Below are 22,261 nucleotides of genomic sequence, written 5' to 3'. Positions count from 1 at the left end.
TTCTGTCCCACGACACAAGCTGCATCAGCAAATCATTGTGGGAAAGTATATGATATAGTCAAACACAGCCTGTACTCACACTGCACATTTAGTACCAGTGGGGGAGATTCTCCTGTCCCCAGCTCATTCTGGACCTTGCAGTAATATGGACCACTGTCTCTCTTCAGATTCCTGACTCTAATAGTTTTCTGTGTTTGGTCTGGTATCAGAATCTTCTGCAGACCCTGGTACCAGCTGTAGGTTGTCTCCTCAGGATTAGCACGGCTGAAACATGTCATGCTTACTGCGTCTCCTTCGGCAAGCTCCCCGCTTCCCACAAGCGAGGCGACGGTGTCCTTGGGGGAGTCTGTGAAAACAAATGTTGTGAAAAAATACGTAACAAGACCAATGAGGAAAGGCCATCCCAACTATGGCATGTGGCAGAATAACTGGAGGCTTCATGGGGATAACAGAGAAAATGGATCAAATTCAGGGGATGATGTGGATTTAGGCGGAAAGCAGTGCAGATTGCCAGACATTGATTACTCACATTTTATATGGAGCGTGATTTTTCTCTGTAACTGTTGGCCATTTGGATAGGTGACTGAGCATTGGAGGGACCTCTCATGATCCTCTGAAGAAGGAGAATAGGTCATTGAGGTCACTGTTCTCCAGCTGCCTCCTGAGAAGTCCTCGTGGTGTATACTGGCCTTGATACCAGTCCAGTCCCAGGTCAGAGAGGGAGGGTTTGCAGGACAGGTGTGCTGAGCAGAGCAGTTGAGGGTGACCGATTCTCCTTCAGACATGATTTCAGGGTAACTCAGTGACAGGTCCTCTGGGGTCTCTGCAGAGTAACAGTACCAGGATCCCAGAGGGATAGATCAGTGGGGAGGGCATGCATTTACAAATCATTTTGCAACAAAATGTTCATATTGCACTGATTAGTAGGGTGGGGAGAGAGTTAGGGGTATGGTAGATCCTTATGGGTAATCAGTGGAGTAAATATAGAATATTTTGTTACTAATAACAGTTTCATCAGCCTTCAAATTAATGACTCTAAGTGGGGCCGGCTCTAGGGCAAATGATGCCCTATATGAAAATAGCTGATGGTGTCCCTCCTCTCCCTCCCCCCAAAAAAAGATCCTTGCTCCTCGGGGCAAAGGATAAGTAAATCAGACTAGGAAGAGGGAGAAAGCTGAATACATTTGCCCTCAGAGATTGACATGGATTAGCAGCAGTGGGCAGTGGGGGATTGCTCCCCCTGACCTCAGCACTATCCCCATTATCCCCACACTCCAGTGCTGGCCTTGAAAATATACAAATGCACGCTCTCTAGATATAGAAATGCTGCATCTGCAGAATGAAAAGACATTTTTTTCATTTTCTATCAATCATGTATCCTTGGATCACACATCATCAGCAGAACAGAGTCAAAAACCCTCCAGCACACCCCTACACTATGCCTGCCATTAACTGTATCTGGCAACTTGGCTATAAGACATTACAAGAACAACTCCTAAGGGCCCAATCTGCTATAAAGAAAGCCCTGGCCAATTCTAGCCACCCAGCAAAACTATTTATGTGTTTATTATATTAATATACCGTCACTCTGTAACCAATCATAACAATTTACAAATAAATAAAATGATAAAATCAATAAAATTACAAAATTAAAGGCATTGTAATAAATAAGAGAGAAAAAAAACATAGTAGTTGCAGTAAAACAATAATACACTTCATAAATAAAATAAATAAAAACAAAGGAGAAATAAAAGATGAACAGAGGAAATAGAGAAGCCTCCATTGTTCATAATTCGAATTCCATCATAGTCTTCAATCTGACATAAATTTAAGATATTGCCTTAATTAGATTATTGCTCTCATACGCCTGTTTAAAAGCCAAGTCTTCAGGTTTTTCTTAAAAACTGAAAAGTCTTTTTGCAGCCTTAATTCAGCCAGGAGAGAGTTCCATAATGTGGGTCCAGCAATCGATAGAGCTCTCTCTCTCACCTCACTTAAATGCACAGTTCCTACTGAGGAAATAGACAAGAGACCTTTATTTGCGGAGCTTAGATTTTGTTGAGGGGTATGAACGTGCTTAGAGGCATTTAGCCATTCTAGCTTATCATTATAGATGGATTTGTGTAGTAGACACAGAACTTTGTGATAGGGATGTGCAGAGGGACGCCATACATTGTATTTGGTATTCGTATTCGTCGGGGGGCAAATACATTGCATTTTGCAAGGGGGCCCCCGATACGTATATATGCGTTAATTCGAATTCATTTCCCGCCGGCCATCCATTGCTCCTACCATGTGACAGGGGCTGACCAATGGCACCAGTAGCCCCGTGACATAGTAGGTCAAAGGCTATCGGCGCCATTTTGAAACCGGCAGCCGAGGGCGTGAGTGCAGGAGATGGCTCCCGGACCCCCCGCTGGACCCCCAGGGAGTTTTGGTAAGTCTTGGGGGGGGAGGGCAGGAGGGTGGGGGTTTGTTTAAATTGGCTCCTTTAGACGGCCGAATAGTTCGACGAAGATTCGTTGTATTCGTGGGGAATCGAGATACGTTTCGCTTCCCCACGAATACAACGAATATGGCCCCATATGTTGCGGATTACCAATTCGTAGGGAACAAATGCACACCCCTACTTTGTGGCCAATTCTAAATTTTACTGGTAGCCGATGTAAAGCAATCAAAGTAGGTGTAATATGATCATATTTTCTTCCGGCCTAGCTGTAGCATTTTGTGATAATTGCAGTGTTCTTAATGTATTTGCAGGCAGACCAAATAAAAGAGCATTGCAATAGTCTAGGTTAGAGAAAATCAATGTCTGAAGCAGAGAGGTTTTAGTCGCTTTAAAATATATAATTTATTGTAGCCATCTCTAATTTTAAGACTCACATGCTTCTTCATGTTTGACCATATCACCCCAGTTCTGCAAAGCCTTCACTGGCTTCCGGGAGAATTTAGAATAAAACATAAATTGTTATGTATCATCCATAAGATTTTATATAGTGAAACAATTAGACTTCATGTACCCCAATGGGAATTAAGATCCACTAACAAGGGACTTCTCACAGTTCCCACAGTGAAATCTGCCCGTTTAAGCGAGGTGAGAGACCGAGCCATCTCACTCGCAGGACCAAAACTCTGGAATACTTTACCACAAAATCTGAGATTACAACCGGATCTGAGAAAATTTAGAAAAGAGTTAAAAACATGGTGCTTTCAACAGGCGTTTAAGGTCGATCCCTAAGACACTGGTCGAAAGTTATTTGAGTTCTATTTTATATGAGTGTTATTTTGACTGTTTATTTACTGATTCTTTTAGTAATGAACGTAGTTATCTTTTAGTCATTTATTTTTACTGATTCTTTTAGTAATGAACATAGTTATCTTTTAGTCATTTATTTTTACTGATTCTTTTAGTAATGAACATAGTTATCTTTTAGTCTTATTTATTTTTATTAAGATGGTTTATGTAATTTTATTCTAATTGTTATATTTTTATGTTTTTATTTCTTAGTTGATATGTACACCGTAGTCATAGAAACTCATTTCTGTACAACGGTATAGAAAAACTGTACAAATAAATAAATAAATAAGATCACCATCGAAATTATACCGAGATCACTCGCATGATTAGTTAATTCAATTTGCATAGCACCTGTTTTACAAAAGATGGGCATATTTGGTGTTTATGTTCTATTTAATAATATAATTTTTTTGATTGTTCAATACCAGTTTCATATTAATCAAAAGTAGCTGGATTGCTGAGATATATACCTCAATCAATTTCAAGGTATTTTCTATGGAATCTTTAATTGGAATTAAAAATTGTACGTTATCTGCGTATATATAATGGATAATACCTAATCCAGATAATAATTTACATAAAAGTGACATATAAATGTTGAAAAGTATTGCAGATAAAGATGACCCTTGCGGAAGCCCGGAATCCATGTTAAATCTCTCAGATAAAGAATTGCCAATCTTTACCTGAAAAGAATGATCTTTGAGGTAAGAGGTAAACCATTGAAGGGTTTTATAATTGAGACCAATTTCAGATAGCCTATGAATCAAAATGACACGATCTATAGTATCAAAAGCAGCCACTATCTCTAATAAAATGAATAAATAAGATTGACCAGCATCAAAACTCCTTAAAACTGTGTCTGTTAGTTTTAATAAAAGTGATTCAAAATTAAAAAGTTTTCTAAAACCAAATTGAGTGGGGAAAAGTATATTATTTGCTTCAAGGTATTCAGCCAATTGTGCTTCACTATTTTCTCAATAATCTTAGTAATAAATGGTGTTTGAGATTGGTCTAAAATTTTTTAAAACATTAAAATCAGAGCTTTTATTCTTTAGAATTGGTCTATATGAAGCTCATTTTAGTAGAGATGGTATTTTTCCTTCAGCAAGTGATAGATTTACAATATTGGAGACTATATTATTATTATTATTTATTTTTTTATATACCGACATTTGATCTCAATTGAGATATCACATGGTTTACATTCAGGTACTGTAGGTATTTCCCTATCCCCAGAGGGCTTACAATCTTAAGTTTTGTACCTGAGGCAATGGAGGGTAAAGTGACTTGCCCAAAGTCACAAGGAGCGACAGCATGGACAACTGTTTTAAAAACTTTTATAGGGATTGCATCTAATGGGTGGTTTACTGGCTTCATATTTTTTAAAATAGATTCATTTTCTAAGGAAGATGCAGACTCAAAGTGTCCGTGGAGCAGTATCACATGCTTGTAATATAATTTTTGGATCTGCAGATGAAGAAAAACTATTCGTCAATTTTTGAATTTTCTCTTTAAAGAAGGTTGCAAACTCATTGCATTTGCTTCTTGAAACAGAATCTGTCCTTTGATTTAGTGGATTAGATTTAGTCAAATGTTGTACTATAGAAAAAAGAATTTTAGGATTAAATTTCATGTCATGAATTTTTTTAGCATAATATTCATGTTTGGTATTATTTATCAAGATTCTGTGTTTAGAAAGTAGGGCTCTATATATCCCTAATTTCTGATCTGAGGGTTCTTTCATCACATGCTCTCCTTCTTTCTAAACAGACTTTTTAGCTTTCTTATATAATGGGTATACCATGGGGCATTCAGTCTTTTACTAGTCAGCTGTCTATAAATGACAGGACTAAGTTTATCAGCAATCATTGTAGCTGTGTCTATCCAAGATGCCACTGCTATATCAATATTACCGAAAGTTAAATTATCAGTGTTAATGGGCTTACAAAAAGAGAAGGAAAGTTCACTGCTCTGAGGGGAGAGGAGGCGAATATTATGAGGCATTGTAGCATAAATACCTTTATGATCCAACCACGGGACAGACTGTTTCATCAACTATATTATTATTTATGAATATTAGATCAAGTGTATGTTCTGCTTTATGAGTTGGATTCTTAATGATCTGTTCCCAACCTAGTACTGTGAGAGCATCAAGACAAGGCTCACAAGCTGATGAGCATGGTATTGTGTCTACATGAAGATTAAAATCGCCTATAATAACAGTTGGAATTTCAGTTGCTACATTCTTTACTAATAATTTGACAAATGGAGAGCTATTATATTCTAATAGACTAGGGGGACAATAAACTAAACATACCTGAAGATGATTAGATTTAAACAACCCTACTTCAAATGGGGGAGCAATAGCTAATTGGATCTGCTTCAAATGTAAATCTTTATTTGCAATGATCAATAAACCACCACATTTGCGATTTTTTTCTAGGGTAGAAAAGACTTTATATGATTGACGCATAAATTGATTCATTAAGACTGAGTCCGATACTTTCAACCATGTTTCAGTAATGCAGCAGATCATGGGAGAGTATTCATATAACAAATCATTGATCATTGGTATTTTTTTTTTGTTACTGGTGATTGAGCATTAATCAAGAGTACAGATAGCAGGAAACATGACGTAACAGGAGTGCCTAGATTTAATGGAATTTGGTGAATAGTGCTATTTCTTTTGTGTCTTTCTTTATACGAGACTCCCATATCTTCTGTGGTTTAATATAATATTAATATGATTCTGACAAAATTCAGCCATAATGTCACTTACTTCGAATCAACAATGGGCCAGGGGAAGGATTTCAATGATCTTCTTTATTTTGAGGGCGACACGCCTCATCTTGGGGTGCTAATGTACCCACGCCCAAGATGAGGTCAGCGGGGGGAGGTCTTGCAGTTTGCGGGATGCACAGACATGTGGCAGAGCTGGAAGAACAGCAAGCAAGCTTTAGATGGCAATAGGAGGCAGAAGACACACCTGTAGCAGAAGGCAAGTTGTTTAATAAAGCCTCCAGCATCGCACTTGCGCATATGTACCCGCGCCCCGAGATGACATCAATGGGAGGGAGGTGTCGCAGACCTTGGGATGAGCAGCAGATGGCCCAAAGCGATGTGGAAGAGCTGGCAGCACTGAATGAGCAGCAAGCAAGCCTCAGATGGTAGCAGGAGGCAGAAGGCAGCTGTATCAGGAGGCTAGTTCTTTAATAAAGCCTCGGGTGTTGCACTCGCACTTATGTACCCGTGCCCTGAGATGATGTCAGTGGAGGGGAGGTGTTGCAGCCTGCGGGATGCGAATTCTATCTCCAACAAATACCTGTTGGATTCCAAATAGTTGATCTGTTTCTTGGAGCTCAACCCCAGGGATCGATGCTGGCTTTCCTCAAGTCTGTCTGGCTAACAGCTGTTTATGAACTTTTTCTTCAGAACCTTGTCCAACCCTCTTTTGAATCCCTCTATGTTAGTTACCTTGACCACATCCTCTGGCAACAGATTCCATAACTTGATTCTGCAATTAGGACCTGATTACGTAAGTGGGCTTTTGAAAATTGCTACAACATATTCCATTGAATTGTCCATTTTCTAGTGTAAGGGCACTTTTATTAAGTAAATGGCTTTTGAAAATTTCTACAATAGTAAGTTACATTTAACAGGTAAATCCTTTAAAATTTCCTCCTGAATGAAAAAAATAGTTTCTACAATTTGTTTTAAATCAGCTGGTTGCGAGTGTTCCCCACCCCTAGTGTTGTTTAAAAGGATAAATAACCAGTCCCTATTTCCCCGTTCCACCACAGTCATGATTTTATAAATCTCAATCATATCCCTTCTCAGACATCTCATTTCTAAGCTAAAGAGCCCATTTCTGTTTAGCCTTTCCTCGTAAGGGAGGTTTTCTATCCCTTTATCATTTTTGTCACCCTTATATGTACCTTTTCTATGTCAACAATGTCTTTGTTTAAGATGGGCAACTAGAACTACACACACTAATCAAGATAGCACCATAGATCTATACAAAGGCATTAGGATAGTCTTACATAAGAACATGCCATACTGGGTTTCCAACAGAGGCCAATCCAGGCCATAAGAACCTGGCAAGTACACAAAAACTAAGTCTATTCCATGTTACCGTTGCTAGTAATAGCAGTGGCTATTTTCTAAGTCAACTTAATTAATAGCAGGTAATGGACTTCTCCTCCAAGAACTTATCCAATCCTTTTTTAAACACAGCTATACTAACTGCACTAACCAAAGCCACTGGCAACAAATTCCAGAGTTTAATTGTGCATTGAGTAAAAAAGAACTTTCTCTGATTAGTTTTAAATGTGCCACATGCTAACTTCATGGAGTGCCCCCTAGTCTTTCTATTATCCGAAAGAGTAAATAACCGATTCACATCTACCCATTCTAGACCTCTCATGATTTTAAACACCTCTATCATATCCCCCCTCAGCCATCTCTTTTCCAAGCTGAAAAGTCCTAACCTCCTTAGTCTTTCCTCATAGGGGAGCTGTTCCATTCCCCTTATCATTTTGGTAGCCCTTCTCTGTACCTTCTCCACGCAATTATATCTTTTTTTCAGATGCAGTGACCAGAATTGTAGACAGTATTCAAGGTGTGGTCTCACCATGGAGAGATACAGAGGCATTATGACATTTTCCATTTTATTCACCATTCCCTTTCTAATAATTCCCAACATTCTGTTTGCTTTTTTGACTGCCGCAGCACACTGAACCGATGATTTCAATGTGTTATCCACTATGACGCCTAGATCTCTTTCTTGGGTTGTAGCACCTAATATGGACCCCAACATTGTGTAATTATAGCATGGGTTATTTTTCCCTATATGCATCACCTTGCACTTATCCACATTACATTTCATCTGCCATTTTGATGCCCAATTTTCCAGTCTCACAAGGTCTTCCTGCAATTTATCACAATCTGCTTGTGATTTAACTACTCTGAACAATTTTGTATCATCTGCAAATTTGATTACCTCACTTGTCATATTTCTTTCCAGATCATTTATAAATATATTGAAAAGTAAGGGTCCCAATACAGATCCCTGAGGCACTCCACTGCCCACTCCCTTCCACTGATAAAATTATCCATTTAATCCTACTCTCTGTTTCCTGTCTTTTAGCCAGTTTGTAATCCACGACAGGACATCGCCACCTATCCCATGACTTTTTACTTTTCCTAGAAGCCTCTCATGAGGAACTTTGTCAAACACCTTCTGAAAATCCAAATATACTACATCTACCGGTTCACCTTTATCCACATGTTTATTAACTCCTTCAAAAAAGTGAAGCAGATTTGTGAGGCAAGACTTGCCCTGGGTAAAGCCATGCTGACTTTGTTCCATTAAACCATGTCTTTCTATATGTTCTGTGATTTTGATGTTTAGAACACTTTCCACTATTTTTCCTGGCACTGAAGTCAGACTAACCGATCTGTAGTTTCCCGGATTGCCCCTGGAGCCCTTTTTAAATATTGGGGTTATATTAGCCACCCTCCAGTCCTGAGGTACAATGGATGATTTTAATGATAAGTTACAAATTTTTACTAACAGGTCTGAAATTTCATTTTTGAGTTCCTTCAGAACCCTGGGGTGTATACCATCCAGTCCAGGTGATTTACTACTCTTCAGTTTGTCAATCAGCCTACTACATCTAGGTTCACTGTGTTTTGGTTCAGTCCATCTGATTCATTACCCATGAAAACCTTCTCTGATACGGGTATCTTCCCAACATCCTCTTCAGTTAACACTGAAGCAAAAAAATCATTTAATCTTTCCGCGATGGCCTACTCTTCTCTAATTGCCCCTTTAACCCCTCGATCATCTAACGGTCCAACTGACTCCCTCACAGGCTTTCTGCCTTGGATATATTTTAAAAGGTTTTTACAGTGAGTTTTTCCCTCTACGGCCAACTTCTTTTCAAATTCTCTCTTAGCCTGTCTTATCAATGTCTTACATTTAACTTGCCAACGCTTATGCATTATCCTATTTTCTTCTGTTGGATCATTCTTCCAATTTTTGAAGGAAGATCTTTTGGCTAAAATAGCTTCTTTCACCTCCCCTTTTAACCATGCCTGTGATCGTTTTGCCTTCTTTCTACCTTAATGTGTGGAATACATCTGGACTGTGCTTCTAGAATGGTATTTTTTAACAATGACCACGCCTCTTGCACACTTTTTACCTTTGTAGCTGCTCCTTTCAGTTTTTTTTTCTATTTTTCTCATTTTAGCAAAGTTTCTCTTTTGAAAGTTTAGCACGAGAGCTGTGGATTTGCTTACTGTCCCCCTTCTGTCATTATTTCAAATTTGCTCATATTACGATCACTATTGCCAAGCGGCTCCACCACCATTACCTCTCTCACCAAGTCCTGTGCACCACTGAGAATTAGATCTAAAATTGTTTTCTCTCTTGTCGGTTCCTGAACCAAATGCTCCATAAATCTGTCATTAATTCCATCCAGGAACATTATCTCTCTAGCATGTCCCAATGATACATTTACCCAGTCAATATTGGGTAATTGAAGTCTCCCATTATTACCGCACCACCAATTTCGTTAGCTTCCCCAATTTCTCTTAGCATTTCACTGTCCGTCTCACCATCTTGACCAGGTGGATGGTAGTATACTCCTATCATTATAGTCTTCCCCGACACACAAGGGATTTCTACCCATAAAGATTCAATTTTGCATTTAGTCTCATGCAGGATGTTTATCCTGTTGGACTCTATGCCATCCCGGACATAAAGCGCCACACCGCCTCCCAGGTCCTCCTCTCTGTCATTGCGATATAATGTGTACCCCGGTATAGCACTGTCCCATTGGTTATCCTCTTTCCACCATGTGTCTGAGATGCCAATTAAGTCTATGTCATCATTCACTGCTCTACATTCTAATTCTCCCATCTTAATTCTTAAGACTCCTGGCATTAGCATACAAACATTTTAAAGTGTGTTTTTTGTTTGTATTTTCATTCTGCTTTTTAATTGATAGAGATAAGTTAGAATTTTTTAGCTCAGGTGAGTTTTTAGTTACAGGCACTTGGACTATTTTTCTAATTATTGGAATCTCACTGTCGGGATGCCCTAATTCTAATGCATCATTAGTATCCTTTGAAGATACCTCCCTCCGAACCATGCGCTGCTGAGCGACTGTCGGCTTTCCCCTTTGTTCTAGTTTAAAAACTGCTCTATCTCCTTTTTAAAGGTTAGCGCCAGCAGTCTGGTTCCACCCTGGTTAAGGTGGAGCCCATCCCTTCGGAAAAGTCTCCCCCTATCCCAAAAGGTTCCCCAGTTCCTAACAAAACTGAATCCCTCTTCCTTGCAGCATCGTCTCATCCATGCATTGAGACTCTGGAGCTCTGCCTGCCTCTGGTAAATTTGATTATCTCACTCGTTGTATTTCTTAGTTTTGTTCTCTATTCCTTTCCAAATACTTCTTAACATTCTAAATGCCTTTTTTAAAAAACTTTTTATTTAAACCAAAGGCAGATATTCACAGTAATAAGAGATGTTATACCATCCAGATATGACTTGAAACAGGCACAGATATCTTGGTCACACAATCCAATAATTGCAAAAAGTACAGCCAGGCTAGGAAAAGTTAAAAATTGCATCCATTTCATCCTGGCACATAGCATAGACTAAACTCTCCAGAGTTTTATCACAGGGTTCCCCCTTCCTTTGTCAGCCAGATATTTCCAATAAGACTCCCAGAGTCTATTATATAAGAACAACTTCTTGCGAAGAGAAAAAGTTAACTTTTCAGTACCTGCTATGTTATGGACCTGCTTGTACCAGTGAGAGATCAGTGATTTCCAGTGTGTCACAACGGTAAATCTAGCTGCCTGTATTACGTAGTCGCTGTTGGCTTGCAAAAGATACATGGATCCAAAGCCCAAGAAGGCAAGTTATGGGCAAAAGAGTCACTTGATGTCCCAGAATGTCAGTAATCATCAGTTCCATCCTCCTCCAGAAACCCTGAACAGTGCTCACTCCCACCAGAGATGTAGATATGTCCCTACCCCCCTGCACCCTCGCCAACACAGATGGGACACAAGGAAAAAACCTAGCAAAGTAAACCGATGTTCTCTAAGTCCTCCTGATCAGTATGTACTAGGCATGTGCATTTGTTTCAAACAAAATTAAAAAATGGGCCGAATAAGAGTAATTTGTTTCATTCAGGGGGGGCCTGAAATAAATCAAGGGTGCCCCAAATGAAATGAACCTTATTCGTTGCATTTGTTTGAAATGAATGCCATGGGCCTAAGCCTAGGCCTGAAGCTGGGGCCTTGGCCAAGGCCCAAAGTAGAGCCACGGCCTACGACTTACAGTGATGCAAGTGCCTCAGCCTAGGCCTGAAGCCAGAGCCTCGCCTAGGGCATAGGCGGAGGCCCAAAGTTGGGGCCACAGTCTAGGCCCCCAGCGCTATGCCGGGGTCTCTTACCTGATCCGTTGGATATCTAATGGCAAGGCCGGACTTCGGGTACTGATAACTGGACCCCAGCTGGAGCCCAGGCCTGATGCTGCAACCCGGCCTAGAGGCTGGGTCCTGACGCCGGGGCCTCAGCCCGGACCCAGGCCCAACACCATGACCCAGCCCGGAGGCCGGGTCCCAAAGCTGGGGCATCAGCCTAGACCAGAGCCCAGACCCAAGCCTGATGCTGTGACCTAGCTTGGAGGCTGAGCCCCCAACACTAGGGCCTCATCCTAGGCTGGCATCCAGGCCCAGGCCTGACACTGCAACCTGGCCCAGAGGCTAGGTTCCGATGCTGAGGCCTCAACCCAGGCCCAAGCCCATTGTTGGGGCCTGGCCTGGAGGCAAGGTCCTGAAGCCTGGGCCTCGGCCTAGGGTCGGGTCCAGGCCTTACAAATGCTCTACATCATGCACTCTCAGACTTCCTCCTCGCTGGAATCGATAAAGGCAAAGCATTTTTACTAATCCTCCTCGACTTCTCGGCGGCCTTTGACACAGTCAACCATTACCTCCTTCTAAAACAACTGGCAAATATTGGAGTGACAGCTACTTCACTAACATGGTTCAAAACCTTCCTGGAAAACAGAGGATATAGGGTCAAAATTCACAATACAGAATCCCAATACCACCCCTCCACCAGAGGGGTGCCACAAGGTTCATCCCTTTCACCCACTCTATTTAATGTATACCTCCTACCACTTTGTCAACTACTCACAAAACTAAGCCTTAAACACTTCCTCTTCGCTGACGACGTACAGATTGTGATCCCTATAAAAGATTCAATCACGTCAACAATGGAATATTGGGAGAGTTGCTTATTAGAAATCAAACACCTCCTCACCAGCCTAAACCTGGTCCTTAATGCGTCGAAAACGGAATATCTCCTTATAGCACCTGAAAACATCACACTCTCAAAGCCACCTACTCTCCTACAAACCACCCATGTAAGAGATCTAGGAGCCATCTTAGATAACCGTCTTAACCTCAAACCATTCATTAACCGAACTACCAAAGACTGCTTCCACAAATTACATATTCTGAAAAGAATAAAGCCACTTTTCCACGCGCATGACTTTAGATCAATCCTGCAAGCAATAATCTTCTCCAAACTAGATTATTGCAATTCTCTACTACTAGGCCTCCCAGCCTCCTTCACCAAGCCCTTACAAATGGTACAGAACACAGCAGCGAGAATACTTACAAATTCCAGGAAAATCGACCACATCTCCCCCATCCTCAAAGACCTTCATTGGTTACCGATCCACTTCAGAATCATGTACAAAACCATCATGATTATCTACAAGAACATCCATCAACACACTCAACTCGACCTACAAATCCCTTTTAAAAAATACACATTCGCCAGACCCATCAGGGAACACTACAAAGAATCACTACAGGTTCCACATGCCAAAACCTACCAACATAAATCCTACAGTTCAAGAGCTCTTTCATCAGCAGGTCCAATCCTTTGGAACTCCATCCCACCGGACTTAAGACAAGAACCATGCGCCCCAACTTTTAGGAAAAAACTAAAAACTTGGCTTTTTAAAAAAGCTTTCCCAGAACTGGATTAAATTCCCCACCCATCAGCACAAACACAAATAATAAACCCACTAACTTCACACGCAGTCACAGCAACATATTATTATACTTCACAACAGCATCATATTTGGTCATTTTTGCTACACATCTATATTTTATAATACTATACATATTTATTAATTGATACAGTTGGCTAAAATGTTAATATTCTTTCTTCAATTTCCTCCCCCTTTCAGATCCTAGTTATTTTTCCTTGTTTTTTGTAACTTTCTCACATCCTAAATATTGTTATTATATTTGTTAAGTTCTTACTATATTTGATGTTAAATTGAGAAATGTTTTTACTATGTTACGCTCTGCCTTTACTCACATTGTTAATTGTAAACCGGGTTGATGTGATTCCTATCATGAAACTCGGTATAATAAAAATAATAAATAAATAAATAAAATCCTCTTCTTTCTTCTGATGCCATCTGCTGGGGTTGTGCCGAAATTATTTAACTCTGGCGCATTTAGCCCAACAGATGGCACCATTTTAACTCTGGTGCAATCCCAGGATGATGTCAGAAGAAAGAGGATGATGCGGGAGCATTTACAAGGCCTGCGCTTGACCCTAGGCTTCGGGACCAGGTCTCCAGGCCAGGTCCTGGTGTCAGGATTGGGCCTGCACCGAGACCCTGGTGTTGGGACCCAGCCTGGGTCCGGGCTTCAGCCTAGGTTGAAGTCCAGGCATTGGGGCCTGACCTCCGGGTCAGGTTGCGGCATCAGGCCTGGGTTCGGATGGAACCCCGGCATCGGGACCTGGCCTCCAGGCCAGGTTGCGACGTTGTGCCTGGATCTGGGCTCTGAGGCACAGGTGTCGAGACCCAGCTTCTGGGCTAGGCCCTGGTCTGGCTGAGACATTGGCCTCAAGTAGGCCGATGTTGTGGCAACCTACCATGCCATTGGCCTATGCAAGGCCGAGGCTTCGGACAGGGCCTAGGCCTCACCAACCTATTCCCACCGGACTGGGTAGGAAGGATTTAGGGGCGATTCTGGCCTTGGCATTTTTCCGGGCAGGCAGGCAGGAGGCCCCAAGAGGCTTCGTTTTCATTTTTTGACCCAGGCTTCAGGACCTTGATTAGTTTTTTCCTCATGAATCAAACAAATCAAACAATACATGAACCATAATTCGTGGGAAAAAAACTCACGAAACAAGACGAAAACAAATATTTTCCCCCTGCACATCCCTAGTTTGTATATCAGTTCAACCCTACAACTGCAGATGTAAACCCTATGTACCTTCTTCCTTATGGTCCTCCAGCTCTATCAGTCAGAGTCATCTCAAGAACCGCATTCCATTGTGCGATCAAGTTCAATGTAGGTTCTCTTTCTTCATATATCAAATTAATGGCTCTGAAGAACAACAATATATTTTTCTTTCCTGGCCCAGTTAAAATCAAAATCCGTTCCACCTGTGAGGATGTAGTCTTATCCCATAATGACCCTTCAGACCTTAGCAACATCTGACAAACATCTTTCGAGCCATCCTGCAACTTGAAATCATCTAGCAAAGTCTCATGGGAGACCCAGCTATCCTCGTCCCATAACTGACCCAGAAAATGCAAGCCCTCCTTCTACCAACCAGCTGTTGCTGCATGAAATGTGAAATGAGATATGGGGGTTATCCCTTAATACTGCTAATGAAATGTGAGTACCCTTTGGAATCCCTAAGCTTTTACACATCATCCACCAGATGTGAACCATAAGTGCTATTATGGGGCATGATTTCATGGCCCATCTGGTGTGAGGTGAGGTGGATGGCATAAACGGCAATAAAGCCAAATCAACCCTCCCAGCAGCACCTGCTTCTAGAGACAACCTTGGAGACACCGGCTCCCTCTCCAGCAATCCTCGAAGAAATCCAAGACAGGAGGCCCAATAATAAGGAGATTAGGTAATACCATGCATGCCTCCCCTGTTCTCCACAGAGTACTCATTTTCACTCGGGGAGACCTTCCCGGCCAAATAAAATGAGACATATGCCCATTCAAGTTAGAAAAGAACTTCATTGGTAAGTTAATGGGAATGTGCTGAACTAGATACATAAGTCTAGGTAATATATTGATTTTCAGGATCCCAATCCTTTGTGCCCATGTGACCATCAACCCTGACCATTGTTGCAGATCATCCAGTATCTTAGTGTATACCAGTGCATAGTTTGCCCTGTAAATGTCAGACCATTTTCATGGTAAGAATATACCTATATATTTGAATCCTTTTTTAGCCAACTAGAAGTATTTCATATTCTGTGGCAGGGCATGCTCTGACGTTTCTCCCAGCAGGAACACTTCCAATTTTTGGTAGTTAACCAAGTAACTTGACACCTGACCTTACTCTTCCAGAACCGCCAAGACCCTGGATGCTGATTTTTTAATCTTGGTAAGATACAACAACACACTGTCTGCATAGAGGGATATTTTAAGATTCTTTCCATTAAACCAAAAGCCATCAATCTCCTCATCTTACCTGACCAATGGAGAAATCGAACAATAACGGAGATAAGGGGCACCCCTCCCTCGTGCCTTGCAGAATAGGAAAAGTACTGGACAACAAACCATTCGTCAAAAGCTGTGCCATGGGTTGTGCATATAGAGGCAGATTTTAAAAGCCCTGCGCACGTAAATCCAGCTGGATTTACGTGCGCAGGGGATTTGCGCGCCAGCGCGCTTATGTCGCGTAGGCCGCCGGTGCGCGCAAAACCCTGGGATGCACGGAAGTCCCGGGGCTTCGCTCGGGGGGGGGGGGGCGTATCGGGGGCGGTGCGGCATTCGGGGGCGTTGTGCCGGCCCGGGGGTGTTCCGGGGGCGTGGCCAAGGCCTCTGAACCAGCCCCCGGGCTGGGGAATGACACGCCGGCAGCTGGTCGACTCGTGCAAGTTACGTCTGCATCAGGCAGGCGTAACTTTCTTCACAAAAGTAGGGGGGTGATTTAGTTAGGGCTGGGGGGTGGGTTAGGTTGGGGAAGGGAGGGGAAGGTGGGGGGGGCTGGAAAAATCGGAGCGGCCTCGGAGGGAACGGAGGCAGGCTGCTCGGCTCGGCGCGCGCAGGTTGAAAAATTGTGCACCCCGCTGCGCGCGGCGATTCTGGATTTTATAACATGCGCGCAGCCCGTATATAAATCGTCATAATATGACCAAAAAGTTTCATTAATGGCTTGCAGAAACTCTCCCATTAGACATTCAAATCTTAGTAATTAAAGTCCCCCTTGCCTGTTTTTTTTTAATAGACCCACCAATAGCTTACCCACTTTATTACTGTGCTCATAAAACCTTTGGCGAGAAAAGGGCATAGACCTCTCTATGAGAGCTGTGTGAAGTAACTCAAGCTCCTGCCTCTTAGCCAGCAATTGTTTCCATACCCCTCTTATGAATCTGTTCTAAACCAGCTATTTTTTTTCTAATATTTTTACCCTTGCCTCTCTAGTCTTTTTAAGATGGCTGGTGTAACTTATGCAAGATGGCCTTTAGAGTTTACACAGCATGAATATCCTGAAAAGCCTTGATCTCTTCTTTAATCATGATCTGAAAATTGCCCCTGCCCAATACAGAAAAATTAAACCTCCAGGTACGCTAAATCCAAAAGGTCTGGGAGAGATCAATCACCAGTTCAATAGGACTATGGTCTGACAGACAGCAGGGCAAAATATCCACCCCGAGCAACTTTTTAGAACAAAGGAAAAAGTCCAAGCAACTATAAGTATTATGAACAGACGAGTAATGTGTATAATCTCTGCTGCTAGGGTATTTGAATCTCCAAACATCCACCAAATCTACCCCTTGCAGAAAGATTCTAATACTCTTGTTGGGCTCAGCCTCCCACTGGTGAGATCTGTCCAAGACAGGATCTAAGCTTGCACTCTAGGCTCCCCCACAGCCGCAACAATGGGATATCCCAAGAATCTGGCCATTTTCTGAGTCCCGTATATATGGTCCATGCAATGTGACCAATATCACATTGCCGTATCTGTGTGGGCACAGATACGGCAATGTGATATTGGTCACATTGCATGGACCATCCAAGAAACTTGGGCTGTTAGCAGAAAAACATCTAACAATAAGCTAAGTATCAAGAAGCATTATGAAGATTGCTTTAAATTGTTAAAATATAATGAAGATTGATACAGTGATCACTGAAGTGAATATTTAAAAGAAGATTTTAATACACGGAGCACTTAAGCACTGAAAAATTTAAAAAAAATATATGTATGGACTGACCTATGATTATATATAAGGCAGAGTGATTGAATTGGCATGGATTGTCACACAATGACGCCTATTATGACGGTCAATTAGTATTGCGCAAGAATAGGTTTATAAGAAGAGGTGTGGGGATTCATAATTAATTGTCATATATTATATAAGTTCCCTTCTCATACTAGAAAATAGAAGGTGACACTAGGGATTAATAGTGACCCGTATATATTAACCACAACCACTGACTGCTCATAAAGGGTCCCCTCTATAAAGTCATACCTGCCCCCGGGTCCTTTTGAGTTTTGTGAATCTTCAATGGCAAGGCCCTGGGTACCAGAATACACACCCCCTCACTGTTAGAATTGTGAGAAGCATAGTACACCTGCCCCACCCAATCTTGTAAAAGCTTATCATGTTCTTTGTCAGTGAGATGTGTCTCCTGAAGAAGCACTATGTCTGTCGAACGTCTCTTCAGATAATGAAAAATGCATTTTCTCTTAATGGGAGAAGAGATATCCTGGACACTCCAGACCACCAAGCTAACCTTAGAGCTATTCATTCTCTGGTAACAGAAAAAGCAATTGCCAATGCAAATCGAGAGTCCCTCATTGCACAATCATGTGACCATTAAACCTAAACAGGAAAACACCATGATATCTTCCCCATTTTATTTTTAACTCAACCATTAAAACCCAAGAACATACCCCAATTACAACACCCAACTCCTCCAAACCCCCCTAATCCTTTAAAACCTCTCGGATATGGCTAGCTTTCTTTTTTTTTTAAACTTTCGCCATAGCAGAAGCAAACTTACGCAGCACTAGACTTGGGCGTGCGCCCAGGCATGTAAATATTTGCATGCCTATCTCTCGGCCCTGCCCTGGAACGTCCATGCCCCGCCAAGACCACACCCCTTTATGAATTGGAGCAAGGTCTATGCAGCGGGAGATACGAGCACAGCTGGGCGTCTTTTAAAATATGGTGGGCACTCGTATCCCCTAATTGATGTGCATGCCGGGCTTTTAAAATTCACCTTATAATGTATACACAGTTGGGTACATTTTAAAAAACAGCGCGCACGCGTATCTTATAAAATCCGGCGTCGGCGCACACAAGGGGGTGCACATTTGTGCAACTTGCGCGCGCCGAGCCCTGCGCACGCTGCCCGTTCCCTCTGCCTCCCCCCACCTTCCCCTCCCTTCCCCTATCTAACCCACCCCCCAGCCGTACCTAAATCCCCCTACTAGCCTTTATCCTCGAAGTTACGCCTGACGGCTGTCTGCTGCTGCAGCAGGCCCCGACACAGGCCGCTGTGTCGGGGCACTCAGCCACGCCCCCGGACCGCCCCCATGCCCCGAACACGCCCCCAAGCTGACACCACGCCCCCTGGCCACGCCCCCGGGACTTATGTGCGTCCCGGGGCTTGCATGCGCCGCCGAGCCTATGCAAAATAGGCTCTGCGCGTGCAGGGGTTTTTTTTTTTTAAGGGTTACTCGCATAACTTATGCACGTAACCATTTTAAAATTCGGCCCAGTACTTTTTTCTACAATAAAAGGTGCCAGTACTCAGATGCAGGGCTGTCCTTGGGAGCAGGGGGGCGGGGGAGCAGAGGATATGAAGGCAAGCATCCATCTCCCTGTAAATGGCTGCAAAGTTCAATCACAGCGTGATCCTTCCCCGTTCCCATCCTCCCTCCCACCAGCAGGAGGCATAAGAAAGCAGCGCTTTCACCTGTGGTTGGAGGGTGTTACAGGGCAGCGGGAGCTCAGATCAGACCTAGTGACGTGGTAGCCTCAGAGGACCTTGGTTGAACGTTTTTGCTCAGCTCTTACCTGTCACCGTGACACGAGTTGTGGTGTCGTAAAACCTGAAGGAATTTTTGTCTGGGTCTATCCATGTGTAATAGACATCGGCATCACCGTCTGCAACGTTGTTGATCTTTAAGGAGCACGTGCTGTTGCCCAGATCTCCGCTTAATGCCGTACGACCCTGGAATGCTCCCTGAACGGGGATCTTGCTGTTGTACGCCTCGGGGTACCTGTTAAACCTATACAGATACCAATTAACGCTGAACTCTCTGGAGGTCCTCCGGGGCCCGGGGTAGGTGAACATGCAGGGGATCACTACGCAGGAGCCCTTCAGGGCCTGGATGGATTCCGGCTGCCAAGAAGACCAGGTCTGCTGAAACGAAGCTGGAAAGGAAGCTGAGAGAGGGGAAGCGTGAATTCGAACAAGAAAGGAGCACAAGAGTTACATCATAGTCGAAGGCGTTTGTGACATCATAGCCAATGCAGACCAATTGAGTCTGGCAAGTGCTCACATATTGCAAGAACCCCATAAGACCTGCCAAACTGGCTAACACCAGACGTTAATGGAGCCCAGCAGCAGGGACTTAGAGGAAGTGTTAGTGTGCCCCATACTCTCTGATATCCTCTAGGGCGGACATCCCTGACTGTGACTGATCTGCCTTCCACTTCCATGCTCTTTGTCTCCACAACGTTCCCTGGCATTGAGCCCCACGAGTTAACTCTATGTTGCATGAAGACGTGCTTATGTACTATAAGACACATTCCCTGTTTACTTTCTCTATGCTTTTCATGATTTTGTGCACCTCTTTCATCTCTCTCTCTCTCACTTATGTCGTTTCGAAATTGAACAGTCCCAAGCTTTGAGATTCTCTTAGTATGAAAGTTGGTTCCATACCCTAAATCATGTTTGCTGGCCTTCCCTGTACCTTTCCTTCCAGGAGTTCAGTGAACTGCTTAGAGAGGATGTACAAAACAATCCCAACAGTAAAACAGCAGAGGCAGGGGCTAGCCTAGCAAATCCTGTCCTGGGTTCAAATCCTGTCCTGGGATGCTGTGCCACCCCCCCCAAGCTGTCCAGCGCCGAGGATGCAGTGCAGGAAACGTTCACAGTCCTGAGGCAGGTAGGGTCTCTGCAATCGCTTCGCGAGGACACCTAAAGGCCAGGCCTGCGGTGCTTGGCCAAGGACTGTCCCCACCACGGCCGGGCAACAGAAGTTTGCAGAAATAGCTGCAAACGAAAGCGCCGATGCAGCTGGAAGCTACCCGAGGGCTCACCGGGGGTGAAGTTACCTTGAAGAGCGATGAGGCAGAATGCACAGCGCGGGAGCTCCATGCCGCAGCCCACCGGGAAACGGCGCTTCATGCGGGAACGGAGGCGCGGAGGCAGCCGTGGACCCCGCCGAGCGAAGATCTGCAGGGCTCGCAGCCTGCTCGCTTTCTTGGGCCCTTTGGGGAAAAGCTTCTTTACTATCAGTAGCCCTCTCTGCCACTCCTCAGCTGTCAGCAACGTTTTGAGCTGAGCTGGCAGGGAAGTTCAGCCCAATTCGAAACTTTCCTCCAGCTGAAGTTTCTTCCTGTGCTTTCCTTTCTTTTTCTTGTTACTGTAAAAAGCTCCTTCAGTTCTGCTTTCTGTTCCGTCAGCGCTGCAGCTGTTATTGCTCAGGTTGTATCCACTGCTGCTTATTGTCAGGCTCTCATTTTTCTAAAAGCGATGAAACCACACAAAATACTTGCAAAAAAAAAAAAAACCAAACCACTGTACACTGTGGAAAGGTTTTCATGCTGAAGCAAATACTTTGCGGAAGATCTGTTGTCCCTTAGACTTCTGTTTTTGTACATTTTTGTACATTTTAAATCCTAAATCCAAGGCTCAAACAATAATGATAAGCTGCATGGTATCTGGCCAAGCTTCCCCACCCTGTAGGGCAGAAATTCTAAACTAAAAAGCAAGAACAGAGCACAAAAATAAATAAATAAATAAATAAATAAATAAAACCCCTTTATTACAATTATTTGTCTCAACTTTAAAAGCCACAGCAACTTTCTTAAGCATGTCCTCTAGAAATCCACAGGTCACACAGCCTCACAAAATATTCTACAAGATTCTTGAAGCACACAGGCACATTTTTATTATATAACGTCCAAGAAAAAAGCTGTTCTTAAAGTCTCCATCAGCTGCAGCCTGGTTTGCTGACACTAATTTTCCCCGTGAGACCTTTTCATATCTGAGACCCTTGCAGTAGAATTGTACACTGGGTCTCTAATTGCCAGGTTCTTGTGGCCTGGTTTTGGCCTCTGTTGGAAACAGGATGCTGGGCTTGATGGACCCTTGGTCTGACCCAGCATGGCAATTTCTTATGCTCTTATGTTCTTATGTAAGATCTTTAAGTGTGAGTGGGTGTGAGCGCTCAGGTCTTGGATGAAGTGTCTGCGTGTGTGTGGGGGTCTTGTAGCCTTATCTCCCCAGGATTGGACGACAACAGCTGGGCAGCCTGCTAGGATGCATCCTGAGCAGCACGAGCAGAGATAACGGGGCAGATTGGATGGATCTGTTAGGATTTATTTGCCATTATCTACTAGGTTACTATGAAAATCGTTTTTAGATGGCTTGGGTTTTCTGTAGAAGGCTCATATGTTATTTTTTTCCTGTGCATTTTAAAGCGGAGATAAATGATATTTGGGGTGATATCCCACAACAGATCAGCAACAATAGTGTCAAACCACACTCCTGCACTGTGCTTTCACCGGATGTCAGACGCAGTGCCCCACTCCTTTTCAACGTCCGATGGATGTAGCCACCAGACAAAATCTGCTAAATCAGTCACACATCCCACTCACACCATTCATCCCATACATGCCCTCATCCAAGCCCCGCCCCCTCTT

General features: G+C 43.1%; 1 protein-coding gene across 2 annotated transcripts in view; it reads right to left on the bottom strand.

Moving 5' to 3' along the window:
* The window catches only part of LOC115076145 (Schwann cell myelin protein-like), a 57,699-nt gene extending 36,684 nt beyond the window's left edge, over positions 1-21,015 (bottom strand). The window contains exons 1-4 of one of the 2 annotated variants that reach the window (XM_029577279.1): positions 20,669-21,015; positions 19,403-19,774; positions 530-823; positions 80-346 (exon numbers count right to left, since the gene is read on the bottom strand). In XM_029577279.1, the coding sequence (XP_029433139.1) occupies positions 80-346; positions 530-823; positions 19,403-19,774; positions 20,669-20,741 (1,006 nt within the window). In that variant the 5' untranslated portion in view covers positions 20,742-21,015. The remainder of the gene's footprint in view (positions 1-79; positions 347-529; positions 824-19,402; positions 19,775-20,668) is intronic. The other variant, XM_029577280.1, reaches the window with a different exon arrangement.
* Positions 21,016-22,261: the final 1,246 nt, after the last annotated feature.

Source organism: Rhinatrema bivittatum, chromosome 14 (assembly GCF_901001135.1).
Source record: "Rhinatrema bivittatum chromosome 14, aRhiBiv1.1, whole genome shotgun sequence".
Lineage (NCBI taxonomy): Eukaryota > Metazoa > Chordata > Amphibia > Gymnophiona > Rhinatrematidae > Rhinatrema > Rhinatrema bivittatum.
This window is presented reverse-complemented; position numbering and strand designations above follow the sequence as displayed.